General features: G+C 44.5%; 1 protein-coding gene across 1 annotated transcript; it reads left to right on the top strand.

Moving 5' to 3' along the window:
• Nucleotides 1-6,139: 6,139 nt before the first annotated feature.
• LOC137878832 (potassium voltage-gated channel subfamily H member 8-like) lies at nt 6,140-18,989 on the top strand. The gene is made up of 15 exons (XM_068719254.1): nt 6,140-6,193; nt 6,815-7,048; nt 7,150-7,281; nt 7,588-7,733; nt 8,475-8,733; nt 9,197-9,354; nt 10,113-10,320; nt 10,960-11,337; nt 11,430-11,629; nt 12,276-12,525; nt 13,884-14,098; nt 17,197-17,471; nt 17,717-17,826; nt 17,938-17,990; nt 18,178-18,989. The coding sequence occupies exons 2-15, from the start codon at nt 6,919-6,921 to the stop codon at nt 18,850-18,852; spliced, it is 3,189 nt and encodes a 1,062-aa protein (XP_068575355.1). The 5' UTR covers nt 6,140-6,193; nt 6,815-6,918; the 3' UTR covers nt 18,853-18,989.
• Nucleotides 18,990-19,682: the final 693 nt, after the last annotated feature.

Raw genomic sequence — 19,682 nt, 5'->3', positions numbered from 1 at the left:
ACTCTCATTGCCCATCACGGGGCTGGTGTTGGAAATTCTTTTCTATTTAGATCTGGCTCTACATGAATGAAAGATTTCAAACAGTTACATCAGCGACCAAACCCCCCCCCCCCCCCAAAAAAAAGTAAAAGTGGCACCTGAATTACTTAAAAACTCTCTGACTTTCATTTTATCCACTAAAATCATCACAATAACATAATCCTGCATAATTGTCTGTGACAGGTGAACAGAATTATATCCAACCTATTATTTACCAACACTAACACACACACACACACACTTCATTACAGAATCCTATCAGCCTATTTAAACCTACACAGAAGTCACTGTCAATCTACATGCAAACTGCAGCCATTATAGCTTAACACTGTTGCATAACACGGTCCCAGAGGCGCAAAACTAACAGCACTCAGCAACAGCCAGAATGTGTGGTTGAGGCTGGTGTACAAGGAATCAGAGCGGGATCTGTCTATTTCCTGCTGCAATGTGCTTCATGGTTAGATGGCGCTGTGGAAAAAAAAAATGTGTTATATGATGAGATTCTTTGGCATCTGTAGGTATTTGATGTGTCCTGCATGTCCCCTGAAGGCAACGTTTCATGAGCTAGCATTGATTCAGTTAGAATTTTTCATTTGGTGTCAACGGTGATGAGCTCTACTCTAATCTGAGAGTGCAGCAGTGTGCAGGCTGGCTGCAGGGGAGCCAGAGACCGTTTTTTAACAGTGGCCACTACTATTGGCCCTCACAGCAGTTTACAGTTGGATCTTGATGACGTTTGAGACTGTTTGTCTACTAGTATCAATCAGAATCTGGACCATCTGTGAAGGCATGGATGCATTACTGAATGGGCATAATGGGTACAGGCCCAGGGGCCCTAAGTGTCAGGGCCCCCACTGACCTTCACCTCAAAAAATGTCACTCAAAGAGACGCATATACCAACCAGGAAGAAACTCAAAAAGACTACAAAGAAACACAAAAAGACTACAAAGTGATACAAAATGACTATAAAAATAGGCTGAACAACTATAAAGTCTGTGTGTCATTCTCTCATGTAGGAGAGCTGCCCAGGGGCCCATTGTCTCATAAAACCAGGATGAAGTCTGGGAAGATGCTCATGTTGAGTTCCTCATTCATGATCACATTCTTGCTCCTAACCTCTGGCAAGGCCCGAAAAAAAAACACAGTGGGGGGATTTTAATGAGGTGCTTCTCTCAAACCAAGTAACTCTAAAACTGTGCACAGCTGCCAAGAAAGTGTGTGTGCACGCCGAGAGGTAGAGAAAATACTCGAAACACATACAAAAACACAGCAAGCTAAATTGACTGGGAAAGATGTGTGATGCCAGATCAATTCATCACACCAATGACTCAAAGCAATACAGTGCAGGTGCAGAGATGCCAAGTCTCCAAGCGTCACTGTGACCAAACCTTTGTTTTGTTTGTCACTCAACAACAGAAGAGCCAACATGCCCGTTGTGACTGATAGTGAGTTCTCAAGTGCTGAAAACCAGCTGAGCAGAAGAGTGTTTCCAGGTCTGAAGCTGGGATCTTCCATCTCTGCCATACAACTTTAATGCAGCATGATAACCACGGGGACTCCAGGGAAATCTCCCGACATTTTTTTTCCCCCCGACTAGCAGTAGGAAGCTTCAGCTGCAGGCAGATTTTAACCCTGAGATATCTCAATACACTGCATGCATATTTATAAGGCCAAAAGTCAGGGATTTTAATTAATCACTCAGGGATGGCAATGTTGGAGGGTCAACATTGTCCAGACTGAACTTCTGTTGGAAGGATTGCTATGACATGTTGCAGAGGATGAAGCCTCACTATGGCTGCATCTCAGGTTTATTTAACCTTTGAATAATTTACAGCCTTTTTAACAATTTATTGCTTAGCCTGTAAAATGTCATACAATAATACCAAATACCATTACAAATGTATATCCTGTGTTGGTCATGATTGGGCTTGGACACATCTTCAAGCTCTGGTAAGAAATAGTTTACCAAAGTGAGCCAATGAGACAGAAGAGTGGCTTCACTGTGACATATGTTTGCACAAAGCTGTGGGCTGCAAAGTTTTGAAGATGAGGATCAGATTTCAGTATGCAGTATTTATGCTTTTGTATGGTTGAATAAAAGGAAAGGGGCTTGCAGTGTCCTAAAAAAGTGCCATAAACAAACGTGTGTTGCACGTGTGTGTGTGTGTGTGTGTGTGTGTTTGGTCTTCATTGTGCACGGTGGTGAATGTGCTGTGGCGGGCTGTCGCTGTCAGTGTTATCAGCAACCGGGGTTTATCGGGGTTCCCTAAGCGGCTCAGGGGCTGAGTCTGAGTGGTTTTGTAGTTACAGCTCGCATGTTATTACACCTGGATCGTAGTGTGGATGTGACAGGCCCGCATACTGCCTGGGGAATGTGCAGAAAATGAGTACAACAAAGGGTAATAAGAACACGGCTTAGAGCCGGAGCAGAAGAAGAACGATGGAACACAGGAACTGCTTCTGTAGAAACCAGATCACGTCTTTGGTGTGTGTGTGTGTGTGTGTGTGTGTGTGTGTGTGTGTGTGTGTGTGGGGGGGGGGGGGGGGGGGGGGGGACTCTCCTGTAAGTATGGGGCCGACCACTTTATATGCTGAACACTGTTACCTTGCACACAGTGTGGTAGCAGAGAGCAAACACATCCAGGTGCACGGATATGGGGCTGCATGCTTCATATTTTTATAATATTCAAAGTGCACAAGGTAATCCTGTGCTGCTTTCAAATGAACATTCTCAGTTTTGTAAAAAAAAATATCCACAAGCTTAAATAATATCAATAGAAACATGTTCACTAAAACGGTAACAATCGGCTTAATAAAGCAGAATGTTGTTTCAATCCGCAGCTTCTGAAAGTGACAAACAGGTGAGTCACTGGCTGCAGACTGGTCAAGACAAAAGAAAACAAGAGAAGCCCACTCCCACAGAGAAATCAGTGAACATGGAACACAATGTCAGGCAGAACAATGAAGTGAAACAAAGCTGTTTCAACGTGACGATGCCCCAGATGCACAGAGCCAGGTCCACGAAGAGATGGAGAGAGAGAGAGAGAGAGAGAGAGAGAGAGAGAGAGAGAGAGAGAGAGAGAGAGAGAGACCTGAGCTCAACCCATCCAGCACAGTCTGGTGGCTGAGCGGGAGAACCTGAAGCCAGGTTCTGAAATGTTTTGGAAAGCATTCACAGAAGAGTTAAGGCGGCATATTCTAACATTCAACAATACAATATGAGCTTCCTTTTTTTTAAAAACATTCCTCCAAAAGTGTCAGTGCTAGAAGGCCAGTAAAACTTGTTTTTTTGCAAAATGTGCTCACTGCTATTAAATATTCATATATTCCTCTATTCTACCAGTTAATCATCTCAATTTTACCAATTTTTTTTTTTTCTGGGAGAAGTGATTCATGCAATCCTATTATATTCTGTCACACTTTTCAAAATCTCCGGCTGCATCATTCTTATGTTGAGAATGACGGACAGCCTCCCTCCCCTGCTGCCTCACAGCCGCCGCCGCCACTGCCATCGCCGCCACCGCCACCGCTGTTGTCACTACAAATCCATCCGGCTGTCTATGAGTAACACGGCCTCACACTTGTTGCATCTCAAGGTCAGCAGTGCTGCGGATATATTGACCTCCACTGTAGGTGTGCGACGCTTCGATAGAGCCACAAAATAACCCTAAAAAAAAACCCCCAACCTTTTCATCCAGCAAAGAGAGCAAACAAAACACTTTTATGCAAAGAGTTAGGACAGAACATTGATACTATTTTTTATATTTGTCTGTTAAATATGAAGCTACAGCTGCAAGATGGCTGTCTTAGCTTAGCACGGAACAGGTAGGATCAGCTAGCCTGGCTTTTAAAGCTCTATATCTTGTGTTTTTAATTCGTACAATAACCAAAGCGCATCGTCAAGTTGGTCTGCCACGATGACTTCCTCACAAAAACACAACTTTTTACTTTGTGCGATTATATTTATACAAAAACAAGGATAGCTGTCTTTGTGCTAAGCTAAGCTAGCTGTCTCCTTGCAGGAGTTTCATGTAACGTACAGACAGGAGAGTGGCATCAATACTGTTGTCTAATTCAGCAAGTATTTCCCCAAATGTTTATTTTTTTAAATATGGCTAGCTTCAAATTGTCCGTTAAGCTCCACCCACTGACGTTTACTTTGACCAATGAGATTACTTCTGCCTCAGACGCAAAATTTCTGCATGTGTGAACATGTATAAATCTAAAGCCCCCCCCCCCTCACACTCTCCAGCTTTATTGCGCAATGTATCACTTTAGGGACATCATTTTATTAGTTGTATTATTACGATTCATAACTTGTTGTTGACTTCCCATGAGCCTCCTGCGCTGACGGGCAGTCTGTACTTCTTGTCCGAGCGGTGTTTCAATGAGGTTTCGGTAAGAGCATTTACACTGGACATATTAAAATTCATTGTCCTCAGGGTTCATCTTCATGCAATCCCTTCCTCAGTTAATTCATCCCTCTCTCAGTCGATCCCTCACTGAATCACTTGCCTGCTCTCTCGTCCTATATTGCTCACATTCTTCAAAGCGCTCCAGTCTTCCAGAGTCTTTTATGCATGGACTTTGATGATCTCGCTGGAATGAATACCTTGGCTGTGTTAGTCTCCTTTCATACCTTATTCAGTTTCATAATTAATTATTCAAGATTGTCCCCATAACTCAGGCTGTCAAACCATTTGTCAGAGCTCACACGCATGCTTTAACTTCAGCTGCACAGAACAATGTCTCCGCAGGAACCATAAAGTTGAATTTGATTGTGATAGGCAAGATTCCAACACGCGGATATTACTTTCATGATCTAAATGTGCCACGTTTCTAAGCTCTACAGCCAAAATGAAGTTGAGTTTATTTGTGTGGCCCATAATCGCAGAAGATGGAAATATTAATGATGGTTTAGAGGCAGAGAGATGGGGAAAGACGCACGGGACGAACAAAGAAAAAGAAAAGATGATTAGAGGGGAACAATAGGGGAAGATGAAGAAGAAAGAAGTTAATATCAATAACAAGCAGCAAGCATGTTAAATTCTGCCTGAGGTGAAGCTCTTCAAAGACTAGAATAACTCTGAAGCCTTTCAGTGCTGAAACGAACATAAAGTGAGAATGAACACCGTGGAAAAAAAAGAGAGCCGTGCATGAAATTTTAATCATGTTTTCTTTGAATTAGGATGACATCTTAGTGGAATTGCAGGGAATGATCCCATGGTTGAGTAAAGAATGTAGCATGAATGTAAAGTGCTACAAAACTGTTTGCCATCGGAAGGTTACAGCTTACAATTGCAACATGATATTCCTGCTGATATAACATCTGCATTTATATACATTTATGGTATATATTCATACCAACTTAGCAAATAAACTGCTTATTGTACATTCCATACTAGTGATAGCCAAACAAAACATGCTTTTAACATGCAAAATTATATATATATATATACATATATACGTATATACGTATATATGTATATATATATATATATATATATATATATATATATACATATATATATATACATGTATATATATATATATATATATATATATATATACGTACAGTAGGCCTATATATAATTGCCATTACAATGCAAAACGTGTCAATAAACCTCCAAACATTATTCTACAAAATAAATCTTTGCAAAAAAATATCGTTTCACATTTTAATGTGCGACCACTTTATTTTTATTATTTAAAAAAACGATAAAAGTCATAACATTGACAAGCAGCAGTGCTTTTTAATTTATTAGAGAGGGTATCATTAGTCCACACTCCAGATTAGTGGGTGGCGGTAATGCACCCGAAAGCTTGTTGCCAACCGCCATAAAAAAATCAAAAGAAGAAGAAGAACGAAGTAATCAGTTGTCCCACTTTTTGAGATGGACCATGAAGCGGTTCTATGGAAAAAGCTGTACCGGAAGTAGTTTTAATTCAATAACCAACACCTGATTAAGACTTCGATAAGTGCGTCAGCGTTTTTAGTACAGCTAGCACTAGTCTTTGTTCCACACTGAATTATCTCGATAAATAGTGGAAGGTTTGCCATGAAATTTTGAAATTATTCCCGCCACCAAAATGAATTGTCGAAACTTTTCATCTAGCGCCACCAACAGGTCAAAATTAACTTCTACTGCTTCGGTTTGTGAACAAATAACGTTGAATTTCTGTTAGCTCCATGTGTACCGCTAATGTTAGCATGCTAACACGTTAAACGCAGAAAAGAGGTAGCGTTAATCATTGCACCTGCTAGCTAAATATAGTGTTAGCATACTGACGTTAGCATTTAGCTAACACGTGCAGCCAGCTAAGGCGCTGCTAGCATGACGGCATACTTGTTATAAACTCATGGGTTCTCTCAACTGAAGGACAGTAAGAGGACATTTTTTACAGATATTTTAGTGAGTAAATTAACCTGAAACTCTAAAAGTGAGAAAAATAATGTTTTGAAAAGTGACAGGTCCAAATTATGCCTTTGTAAACCAACATTTGGAGATTTAAGTTGTTGATATGAACTGCTTTATAGTGACATTAAAGCCTAGCACTATAAGAACTGCTATTAAAACACATTATTTCCTGCCTGATTTGATATTGTTGAAGTTAAACAGTTACGTGTTTCTGGAGACTCTGTACCATCATCAAGCATCTCAAGTTCTCACTTTTGATACAAGTGATGGATTCTTGGATACTCAGACTGCTCACCATTTTAATTTCTCTGCTTCCCTTTCCTGCCTCCTGTCCCTATTACCTTCCTCCCAGCAGACAGTAACTTTGTCCTGGGGAACGCTCAGGTCCAGTCCGTCTTTCCCATCGTCTACTGCTCCGATGGCTTCTGTGAGCTGACCGGCTTCGCCCGTGGCGAGCTGATGCAGAAGAGCTGCATGTGTCACTTCCTGTACGGCGGCGAGACCAGCGATCGCCTCACCTCGCAGATGCAGAAGGCCCTGGATGAACGTCGGGAGTTTAAGACTGAGATCATTCTGTACAAGAAGGGTGGTGAGACTGGAAGGCCGGACGATTTTGTGACCTTTAATCATGTTTAATAATGTCCGTCAAATTGATCTTTTAGTCAAACCTGATCTATTTTCTTTGAGCAGGTTCCAAGTTCTGGTGTCTGCTGGACATCGTGCCCATAAAGAACGAGAAGAGCGAGGTGGTTCTGTTCCTGGTGTCACATAAGGACATCACAGAAAATAAGGACCTGGACCATGGCAATGAATCTGACACTGGTGAGAGAAAGCGTGGAGAGGAATGTGAGGCATTTTCCAATTCCACTATAATTCACATGAAATGATCCAATAGAGGCTCTGCAGCCGGGGCACGACTGGTGATATTATGGAGGGGGTTTGGGAGCAGTTGCCAAGTAAATAACAGATTCTACTTTTTAATCAAAACTCTACATCAGTTCTATTGTCCAAAATTAACAGTAAATAATTAATACATCACAATTTATAGATCCAAGTTTGGGAGCCACAGATTCGTACAATGGCAGTTTCTGCCAGCATGTCTCTCTACTTTTGTTCCTTTGTTTACAGATGAGGAAACCGGCCTGGAGATCCACCAGATCAGCCGCCCTCCAGGACTCAACATGGAGCGCCGCCGCAGTCGCGCCGTCCTCTACCAGCTGTCTGGACACCTCCAGAAACAGGACAAGACCAAGAGCAAGCTGAAGATCAACAATGTGAGACCTTCTGTTCCAGTTAGGATTTTACCTCCTGTATGTTTTTAAGGCATAATACTGATAGTGGTGTTTTGATCATGATGACCCCGTGGATAAGAAAGATTATTTGGCATCAGCGGATTAGTTTTACAGACTTGCATTGCTGAAAGGAGCAATTTGCCTCTCCATCTGCAACACAACTTGATTTGCATTTATTTCTAAGTCAATAAGACTAAAACTAGTAAATTCAATAACTGGGATGAGACTAAATGTGCCCTAGCAGTGTGATCTTAATGACCCAGGACCTTGGAGGGAAGAAATTAGCATTAAATCTCTCATTAGTCATTTTAATTAATTGTGGGGCCGACTGATCAGGTATCACGGTTAAAAGGTTTCATCGTCTTGCGTCAGCTAATGTTAACGTGATGCGCGAGACATATTTTTATCCTGTCACCACTTTGCACATGCACAACTTGACTGATATGTATTCTTTGAAGGCAAATCGTTTTCAAGTGTGACCGATTCATTTAGATTTGTCTCTGAATTATGTAGAATTCAAACCATGCCACAGTACACGTCTCAACTGAAACCTCGAATAATATTACTCTACCAACAGTAGCAGTGCTGCTAATGATAATAAAATATTCATGCTGGCTGGTGGAGATATTCTCCAGCTATAGAGACAATCAATTATTGATACATTTATACCAAAAGATGTACCATCTTTATCAATAATTTGTGCGTGTGTTTCCACACATCCAGAGTGTTCTTGGAGCCAACGCGAACCCGGTCCCCGAGTACAAGGTGGCGGACGTCCAGAAGTCCCGTCTCATCCTCCTTCACTACGGTGCGTTCAAGGCCGGCTGGGATTGGCTGATCTTGTTGGCCACGTTCTACGTCGCCGTCACCGTTCCCTATAACGTCTGCTTCACCGCGGTGGAGATTCGAGAGGACGGCCCCTCGGCGGCACGTCACCCTCCGAGTGTCAGCGACATCTTGGTGGAGATACTTTTCATCATCGGTGAGGCTTCAGGCAATACTTGTTAGTTAAATAAAGTCATAATTGTTTTGGTGTTTTCATGGAATTTATCGACAATAAGAAAGAATATCACCGGGCAGCTTTAAGTCACGCCTCTTGCGTTCTTTCCATTTATATTTTTCAACTTTCTTCTATTATCAGTTTCAGGGGAAACTCTAAATTAATCCAATCAAGCAGCTCTTCAACTCCTTCTCTTAATTAATTGGCTGCACCACAGTCTGCACTGCCTCCCACTCCTCCAGACGCACAAGAGCCGTATGCTAATTCAACCTCCTTAACAATCTCCACTTCTTCTCTACTGTATTTTAACCAGCCCTCTCTGCTCTGACGAGCACGTCCACTAATCCCGCCTGAGGAAGGCTCGTTAAAGGAACCTGGACAGAAAACGGCTAGTAACGCAAATCATTTAGTTCATACCTCAAATATTTTTGTCCTTGTGTGCCAGACATCGTGCTGAACTTCCGCACCACCTTCGTGAGCACATCTGGTCAGGTGGTGTACGACGCCCGCTGCATCTGCATTCACTACGTCACATCCTGGCTGTTTGTGGATCTGATCGCCGCCTTGCCCTTTGACCTGCTCTACGCCTTCAATATCAGCGTGGTGGGTCTCTCACACACACACACACACTGTCTACACATACAGCTATACAGTTTTGGTTTCTTCCATAATTTCTTGAAATCGTGCTCTCAGTATTTGCTGTCGTGGCTTCAAGGGAAGAACACTGAGAGTCTGAGCGTCAACAAGAAACTCATTACTCGGTAACAAGCTGATTAATGAGTACGCTGAGGACAAATTACAGATGGAAGCAAATAGATTAGCCAGATGATGTAGAGTGCAGAACGGTGAAACAGATCCATATCCAGATATCTCACAAATGAAATCCTATCTGAGGAGGGGTGTAATTCATCTTGATGAAACCAGAGCGGTTTCAATTAACACACCACTTATTGGGCACTGAAACAAGCAGTGGATTGCAAGTGCAGTAAATAAAGAGGTGAGGGAGGAAATCAATAAAAGGATGATATTTGATGAGGCAATTTTCTACCTCAGGCGGACCACAGGGATTTTCCCAGTCCAGGGTGATAATGGCAGTGATTTCCTCTGAATGGCTTCTGTGGTAAAAGCTGCAAATGGCAGTTTATCCTGAGTTCAACTCGGTGTTCTGAAGTATTTTTAATCCCATTTGAGCTCCAAGTTTCAGCAACTTTTAAACGTTTTTCTGCACCCCAGTGACACCAGCTCACTGTCAAGATGTCTCGGTGTGCATGGGTGGTTTCTAATTGGCTCCAGATGGGGAAACTTTTAAGATTACACACACCGTTCATACCTTTTAAACCCATGACTCCTCTCTCTCGCAGAACTTCGGGGTTCACCTGCTGAAGACGGTGCGCCTCCTCCGCCTCCTGCGCCTCCTACAGAAGCTGGATCGGTACTCCCAGTACAGCGCCGTGGTCCTCACCCTGCTCATGTCCACATTCGCCCTGCTCGGCCACTGGATGGCCTGCGTCTGGTACTTCATCGGACGCAGCGAGATCGAAAGCAATAGCCCCGCCTCCTGGGATATAGGTTTGTGTCTGATGCAGCTTCATGTGACGATTTTAATATCTGGAAAGACGGAGACCAAAACATAGATTCATCTGTATCATCTGAATCGATCCAGAGTATGAAGACATGCCCGTATACACAGCATGTGGTGTGTTTGCACTTTTACTGAGAAAACGCTTGTTCATTACAGTTCACAAATGAAAAAGTTCTAAAATATATTAATTAATATTCCTGTCTCTACTTCCTGTTTTTGTCTGGTTGCCATGCTGGCCTTGTCATGCCCCACTCCTTCATCTGGCTAATTAAATGTCAAAACCTGACATGTATTGATTACTTACGGTCTCCTTAATCAGTCATTTATACAAGGTCAAGTTTAAAACAGCCAATACACACAATCACAGTGGGTGCTGAGTCATGTTTAACACATAGAATATATAAAAACTGTTAAAGACGATAGTTGCAAAAACACAGACAAGCAGACAAATCTGCACCATGTGTAAATGCAAATAAAAGCTGACATTCTCTGGCCTGTAGCAGCACTGGAGTGATTACTCTGCCCTTCCAGCCTTGTTACCACTGCCAGTGAAGCCTTTTAATGAAGGTAATCTAACAAGGCATCTCATTAAACTGACAAAGTCTTATGGACCCTCTGCCCACCAGGCTGGCTCCATGAACTGGCCAAACGCCTGGGAACGCCATACTTCCTGGCACCGCTGACCTCCCTGTTGGGAGTCTCTGATTCGCCTCAAGGCACCGTGACGGCAGCGCTGTCCAATCACAGCCAGTGGAACGGCTCCGGGTTGGAGCCGCTAAACGGGGCGGGTTTGCTGGGCTCGGCCCAATGGAACGGCAGCAGGACCAGAGCGAGGACGCCCGGCGGCTCGGGGACGACGCTGAGCGGCGGCCCGTCTGTCAGGAGCTCCTATGTGACGTCGCTGTACTTCGCTCTGAGCAGTCTGACCAGTGTGGGCTTCGGCAACGTTTCAGCCAACACAGACTCTGAGAAGATCTTCTCCATCTGCACCATGCTGATTGGAGGTGGGATGAACACCAAAGCAGTCTAAAAGAAATCCACTACATTATGTCATTGTTAGGATTTTGTATTCAGTCAGTTGTCTCTTTGTCTGCAGCGTTAATGCACGCTGTGGTGTTTGGAAACGTGACCGCCATCATCCAGAGGATGTACTCACGCCGCTCCCTCTACCACACCCGCACCAAGGACCTGAAGGACTTCATCCGGGTGCACCGGCTGCCCAAGGCCCTCGAGCAACGCATGATGGAGTGTTTCCAGACGACCTGGTCTGTCAACAACGGCATCGATGTCAGCGAGGTAGGAGGGACGGATCGAGATACGTTAAGAGAATGGGAACATATGATGTTACTCTACCAGGCACACATCGACTGTTCCTTTAACTTTCCTTATCAGGCGACGTGTCCTCCGAGCAGACGAAAGAAAAGGCTCAAAGTCACTGAGAGGATTTTGGTTTTCTTTTGGGAAGGGGGGCAGCTATCTTAATTTCACGGTTTAATGATCTCATTGACACTAAACTGACTCTCGATGTATTTTACCCTGGCTTTAAATGGAGAACATCCTTTTTAAAGAGATAGCATGATGGTGGACAGATGCTAATACTTTAAGGTAATGACCCACAACTTTCCCTCGCAAAGAGGTTTGCTTTGCTACTCCGCTGCACATAAAGTGGGAACGCTCGAGAAATACAAGAGTATAGTGTTGCATTTGCTGTAATGAATGACATTTGAGTGTTCAAGATGAAAACAAAAACTTCCAGAAATGGTCATGCATGTATTAGTTAGTTGTGACAATGTGGGAAAGTGAAAGGTTTTATTTTGCCTGTTTCCTCCACCTTCCCACACAGTCACATTCAAATGATGACGCACAAAGGGAAGACTCAGAGAGGGATTCATCCACAGCGTTTAGTCATAGAAGAACTTTGTCCTTCTCTTTCCCCTCACAGCTACTGAAGGACTTCCCGGACGAGCTGAGGGCCGACATCGCCATGCACCTGAACAATGAGCTGCTGCAGCTGTCGCTGTTTGAGTCGGCCAGCAGGGGGTGTCTGCGCTCCCTCTCCCTCATCATCAAGACCTCCTTCTGCGCTCCCGGGGAGTTCCTCATACGCCAGGGCGACGCCCTCCAGGCCATCTACTTCGTGTGCTCGGGCTCCATGGAAGTGCTGAAGGACAACACTGTGCTGGCCATTCTCGGTAAATAACAAACAATCACACGTTGTGTTGAAGTACGTATCAATTTATGCTGATACGTTGACTGATATGTTGACATTAAAAATGCACATATTAGATAACATAATAATAGACAATGCGATACACACCCCATAGCTAACGGCATTGAGGTTCAGCACCACGGACAGCACCCTGGCTCCATCCATCTATTCATTCTCCACACTAACTCTTTTGAGAGACCTGCTCAGAAGCAGGTTAAATAAGTGTCTAAGTACATCAGTGGCCTCCTGTTGGACCTGCAGTCTGAGGGAGTCATTTTGCTACCTGAATCATGAAGGGCTTCTCTGTCTTGGACTCCAAACCGTAGAAGCCCTCCTAGATTCCGGCAGTAAAGTGACTCAGACTCCGCCGTCTAATTCCAAGAAGAAGAAGATGGTGTACAAGCTAACCTGCGTCGTGGTCATTCCCAAAGTAAGTGATGGAGGTCAGCAAGCTTCAAAAAAAAAATCTCATTGAGTGGGAATGAAATGATTATTTTACTGTAAAACGTTCGTGGTTCATATCTAATGATGAAAGAGGAAGTTATTAGGCATCCATATTGAAGCTTTAAGTCACCATTTTGTGTTTTTTTTACTATTTATACTAACATGAGATGCCAATAATCTAATAATACTCAAGTTACATACTAAGAATAGGTTGTTATACATAAACAGGGAGAAAACTGCATTAATGCACTGCAATAGGTGAGCCAGTTGAGCAGCTAGATCCAGAATAAGATACAAAACACAGAGCCTTGTCCTACAACACGTACACCGACACGCCTTCCTTTCTGCATCGCGTCGATGAAACGGAATACAGAAACACAAACAGACTCTGGAATCTGTTCATCTCAATATAAAGCAGTGGGAGCAAATTGGCAACACCGTATTTTCCCATTAGTAACTGGTGTAAATAATGAAGTTACTGCTGCCTGTAGAAGAAACTCATTAGCATGTTGTGTGTGTGTACATGCACACACAACATGTTGGTGCACACACATTTCTCTGACAGACATCCAAACACTCTGGGTTTCTCTCTCTTGTGCCTCGTTTCCCTCCCGCTCCCTGCATCCATTTCTCTCACACACACAAATTGTTTTGGCATTGCCACATTAGATTTACAGCTGTGGAGAAAGAAGAAGGTAGAGAGAGGCAGCAGGAAAACAGAATAATACCAAAGACTGTGTATAAAATAGTCCAACCATACATTCAGTGTGTTATTCTCAAGAACTGCATGGGTTGAGGGTGTTGTTCCTCTACAGTAAAAGTGTTGCATGTATATTTTGTGCTCTTATATTTGGACCGTTAAGGACGTGACATTACATATGCATCTCTGCTTTCCAGGTCGAGGCGACCTGATTGGCTCCGACTGTCTGACCCAGGAGGAAGTGATTAAGACCAACGCCTGTGTGAAGGCCCTGACCTACTGTGATCTCCAGTACATCAGCCTCAAAGGCCTCCGCGAGGTGCTCTGTCTCTACCCAGACTACGCCCAGAAGTTCATCACTGAGATCCAGCACGACCTGACGTACAACCTCCGGGAGGGACACAACACTGAGGTACGAGGTACAAGCAAACACTCAGAAGGTGTCGGAAAGGTTTTGCGTTGTCCGTGCATCCATCCATTTCCCGCCACTTATCTGGGTCTGGGTGGAGGTGGCAGCAGGCTCCTCCTGGGGGATACGAAGATGTTGCCAGTAGGGCTGGGCGGTATGACCAAAAATGTATATCACGGTATTTTGTAAGATTAGATTTGAAGATTTGAAGTTGGCTCGTGAATGAGATTTTGAAGGGCTTTTATTTTGAAATGCTACATCAGAATGTCCCGGTTCTCTCTGAGTGACACCTTGAGATGGTCTGCTATTAACCTGAAGTGAAATTATTTTGTAACTATGCACCGTTTCCTCTAAGATTAAATCGGAAATTAGACAATTTGTCTGATGTGACATGTAGTCCCTCCAGCATGTTCTGCAGGATCTCCTCCCAGTGGATGCCTCAGGGCATGCCTCCGACCATCATCGTGAAGAAGTCCACAAAATACCAACAAAAAAGAAAATGGTGGAGAGAACTCTAATGATTTTTCACCAGCATTTAAAACCTAATTAGCTAGGTTTTTTTCAGTTTTTTTTAACTTGTAAATGTATTATTATCACTATAATTATTAATATTACCACATTGCTAAGCATACAGACATCTCATGTTTTAAACGCCTTTAAAAAAATTCTGGGTGAGTCCTTCTGTTTTTTTAGATTAGACTCAGCTGTGACCTCCTCCACCCATTTTACACAACGCTGGAGTGATGCACTTGAAGGGGGATTAGCCATCTGGACTGGGAGTGAGGAAAAGACGACACGGCTTCAGCCAACAGATAGAGACATGAGCTAAACATGGACGACTCAGATGCCAGGGACTTCCAGATGGATCTCCGCTGTAGCGTACACATGAATAACCAGCGTATACCGGAAAAAAACTAAGTCAGATTTTCGCTGTGAGTAAGCTTGCTAATTAGAGCAGAGGTCCAAGAGAAACACCAGGGGACGAGACGGTATAGCAGCATGAAAGATATTTAAATAACACTTAATTGACTTCATGGAGTATTCTAGAAATCCTACATGCTTGATTATGAAAAAAGTCCACCCTGATTGGCTGTAAATACACTTCGTTATAGTCTGATAATAAACAGCTTATCTCTAAAAACGAGCAGAGGCAGGTAAATACAAGAATGCTGGTAATTTATGGAAAGAGGCAAAATAATGTGACGTTTGCAGCTATTATTTGAGCACAACTGTCGAGCCTCACTTGACAGTTTGCAAGCGAGGTAAAGCAAAGATTAAAAGCCACAGAAATACTATGTAAATTGGTTGTGCTTAGAAGTATCAAATTAAGCCTCCTGAACAGTGAATATGTGGCGCACATATTCTGTCAACAAAGAAAGCGTTCGCTGTCAGTAGTGCTGTCTATGATAATCTCTGCTCTCCTTTTCCCATCGTTATTCTCTTCCCTCTCACATATTGATCCTGTGTGAGGCCCTCTGGCATTCATGAATTTATCCTCCCCATCTCCTCCGCTGCTAAAAATTCAGTCCTCCAAGGTAGTTCGAAGAGCTTGTAGTAAAAAAAAAAAGTACCGTGCTAGTATCATAAAAATACAATCCCATCTACTCTCTGCAACGCTATGAAAGACATCGATGAAAACGATGGGAGGGGCTCGTGAATTTGGTTATCGTGGTACCATGTTTTATTTCTGCTGCATAGCCGCTCCATTTCTGTCGTCTACTGTACAACTTACAGACATTTTGGGGAATACCCTTGTTTACCTTTTTGCCAAGAATAAGTTTACATCTGTTTGTTATGTGTGCAGCTGGAGCCAGAAGAAGATATACAACTCACATGTACCCTTGATATGCACATAAAACTTACACACACATATATTCTTTTGCACGCTCAGCGACAGCAGTAGTGCATCCTCCACTGAGCGCGGCGTGGGACTAAAAATAGTGCTGTCGGGGGGGGGGGGGTCATCCCTGACTGGATAAATATAGAAAGAACAACAAGCAGATGGAGACAAGACCAGAAAACATCAGGATGAAAGGAAGCTGAAGGGGGAAGGAAGAGGGAGGACCTCGGTGACATTTGCATTCACGTGCCGACACACACACTGCAGAGATTCACACAGCAACACACCATAACACAGCACATTTGTCCTTGTGACACACACACACACACACACACACACACACACACACACACACATGCTCACTCACATGTAACATACTGCATGCTGCGTTGATCACATGTTGGCCTATTTTACGTCTCAGTGTGCAGTGACCATATTTCAACATCGCTCACATGCAACTCAAGACACGCATCATTGGCCGATGCCCTTATAGTGGCATGCTGCAAATCAAGGGTGCCACGTGCAGCACACACACACACACACACACACACACGCTGAAATTCAAAACACTCGCTTCTCCGCTCGGTACCCTTCAGGCAAACCACTGCTAAAATTAAACCCCTGCGATCTAAAAATACCAGTCGGGCACGTGAGCCAAAGACAAGATGGGGGAGACAACAAACAGAGGGGAGAGAAAGTGAAGGGGGGGGGGGGGGGGGGGGGGGGGAATAGGATTTGTTTGCCAGTTTTTTAATCAGCTTTAAATTACAGAGAAGATGCAGTAAATATAATGCCAATAACCTTCCACCAGCCACTGACAAACACTCTGACTGCAGGGATTTTACTTTGAAAGGACCATCTGTTTAGATATTGCCTGTCACAAGTCATGAAGACCCACAAAGGTTAATCTCTCAGCAGAGATTATAGGAAACCTTCAGAGGAGCTGAATGTGTTTGCGAGTGAATGGCGTTGCTTGGTTTTGAATGAGAGAAGCGATCCTTCGCAGTGCTGCTGACAAACTGAATGGACACCAGCAGCATCGCTGACTGTTCACGCCAAGTGATGCTTTACATGGCTCAGCAGCTCCCCCCTCTGGTCACAGCGTAACTGCAACAAGCAGGTTTTAAGTACGTAGTGTGTTCCCACTGGAAAGGCTACAAACTTATATTGAAAACTGTCAGTATGCATACTAAGGAAACAAAAGATTTGGCTCTCTGTGGTCCAAACAAGTGATCATTCTGCTCTCTGTTTCACTCCTCAGGCAGACTGCGAGAGCAACGGGGGGATCGTTAAGAAGCTTCCATCCATCAAGGAGGTGGAGGAGGGATCGGGGTCCGAGGGGGAGCACTCCCCCCTCCCCAAGATGCCTCCCCTGGGCAGGCTGGGCCGAGGCCTGCGCTCCCCCCTGCGCTCCCCTCTCCGCTCGCCGCTGCTGCCGCCGCGAGCCTTCAGAGCGGCGAGCGATCACGTCCGGCCCGCCAGCCTCCACATCCCCGTAGTGAGCTTCAGCTGCCTGCAGCCGGACCTCAGCCCCCGGTGAGGAAGCGTTCATTGATTTACCGGCTGCGTAAAGTCGTTAACTTGTTCATTCAGGGGCAGTGAGCCGCTGTCTATGACTTATGACGTTATTCATAAACACAAACATGCATGGAGTTCCTGGAGAGGTGGCACCAGACAGAAAAAGCAACTAAATTGAACATTAAAATTGCAATATTTCATCAAAAACACTATTTCTTGTTGTCCAGTGTGAAATACATCGACTGTCTCCTGTTCGTCCTCAGGTTTGTGGATGGGATCGAGACTGAAAACCAAAGTGGTTCAGCACACAAGTTTGATTTTTCTCCCAGTACAACTCACAGTTTCCTCCCCAGCCCTGATTCAGCTGCCTCAGGTTAACTCACACACATTGTTGAATGAATCACTAATCTATTCTTAATCATCAATCAGCTGTTGAAGCCATTTCTTGCATGTGTAATAAATGTCTTTCCGTATCCGTCCACAGGGGCCCATGATGACGATGACACTATGCAGACTATCGCTAAGCTAAAACACGAGGTAATGCTCATCATACTGAGGTAGCACAGAGAAAATCTGTAATATTGTATGTCTGTCAGTTAACTTGCAAGTTGCTGTAGGTAAACTGGTGTTAGAGTTTGACCCTAGCATTCTTTCAAGAAGTAAAACAGAATGAATCCGTATTTGAAGCTTCTAAAACCAGCTTTCCCGACTCTCGTCTCTCCAGATGAGCGTCCTCTCCCGTCAGGTGACCGCCGTCAGTCAGGAGCTGCAGGAAATGACGAGTCTTCTCAAGCCCCTCTTCCACAACCCCTCCCTGCTGCTGATACCCGGCGCCGTGACTCCGCCTCCCAGCGTGTCATCGCACAGCTGCTCCCCGGCCCCGCCCCTTCTCACCCAACGTGCCCATGTGGACTGTTCGGACGATCGATGCGTCCCGGTGCCTGAACCGGAGGCGTCGCGGGGAGAGTTTGATCCACTTCGGCGTCCACCCTCCCGCACCATCATCTCCCATCTTCCTCCAGTTCCTCATCACACCAGCGCCGCTCCCCCAGTCTCTCATCGCTCAGCTCCCCCGTCGCTCAACAGCTCTCCCCATGAGCACACAGTTGTGCCACATCCCTCCTCCTCCTCCTCCTCCTCCATCCCCTCTCTTTCTTCATCAAGCCACCCGTCATCCATCACTCCCCTTTTGGTGGACTTATCAGTACCTGATAGTGAGCACCCTCAATCCCGTCTCCACTTCCTGTCCCAGCCTGAGTTCATACCCGGGTCTTGTCCCCTCCTCCAGCCCTCCAGCATGGCCTCACGCCCCCGAGAACCCCTCCACCTGCAGGAGGTGGAGTGGGGGGAGCACACCGCCCAGCTCAGCTTCATCAACGAAGGACAGCCCTCGGTGTGAGAAGAGAAGACCCGGACCCATGGGTCTGACAGAACCGGACCGACCAGCATGCCGCACAACTTACTGCATGACAAACATTTGTCCAAAGGTTGGCATGCGAGTTAAAAATGTAAATACATCGATTTCAAACGATGATCGTGAGCACCAGCTGTATGCAGATCTGATAATAAAATAGTTTGTTTTACGGTTTCATTTGGATTTGATTGACAGGATAATAAACTCCTTTTATGGTTAATTATTCAAGCGAACTGTATACAGCGAGTTTAACTCACTATTTAATTATTAGTTCACTCGTACTGACGTAGAGCTGGATCTTGTAAGGATCTCCACCGGCCTGGAGGAGGACGCAAAGAGGAAACCGAGAGAGGAGGAGGGTTTGGAGAGATGTGGTGCAGATATGGATGTGTGTGGTGGACGAGTGAAAGTGGATGACGCAATGGAGAAGTGCATTGACAGGGTAGGTTTAAACAAAAACAAAAGTCATTCAGTCAGATTTTTTGCCATTTTTCACAAAAAAAACAAGAGAAAAGTATTTTCTTTACTTTTATGAAAATAAGCTAGACCAAAGGAAGGATGTGTGATGTAATAATGTTTTCTTTACGTGGGCTTTGTTGCAACATAATTCAGCATCTTCAGAATGTCAGTGTTGACTGGAAGGCTTACGAAGTGAATCATCTTGCAGGAGCAGACTCTGTCGCTGAGCCCGATCCAGCTCTTGTAGTCGGGGTACTCTCCTCTGGTCAGGATGTACTGGTAGCCCACGTAGTTTCGGCCTCTCGTAGACCAGCCGGGACCCGCTCTGCACCCGGGACCCGCTCTCCACCCGGGCC

This window comes from Cebidichthys violaceus, unplaced genomic scaffold (assembly GCF_023349555.1).
Source record: "Cebidichthys violaceus isolate CVI_PGR_0920_01 unplaced genomic scaffold, fCebVio1.0.p SCAF_24, whole genome shotgun sequence".
Classification (NCBI taxonomy): Eukaryota; Metazoa; Chordata; class Actinopteri; order Perciformes; family Stichaeidae; genus Cebidichthys; species Cebidichthys violaceus.
The sequence above is the reverse complement of the archived record's forward strand: the minus strand, read 5'-3'. Positions and strand labels throughout refer to the sequence as shown.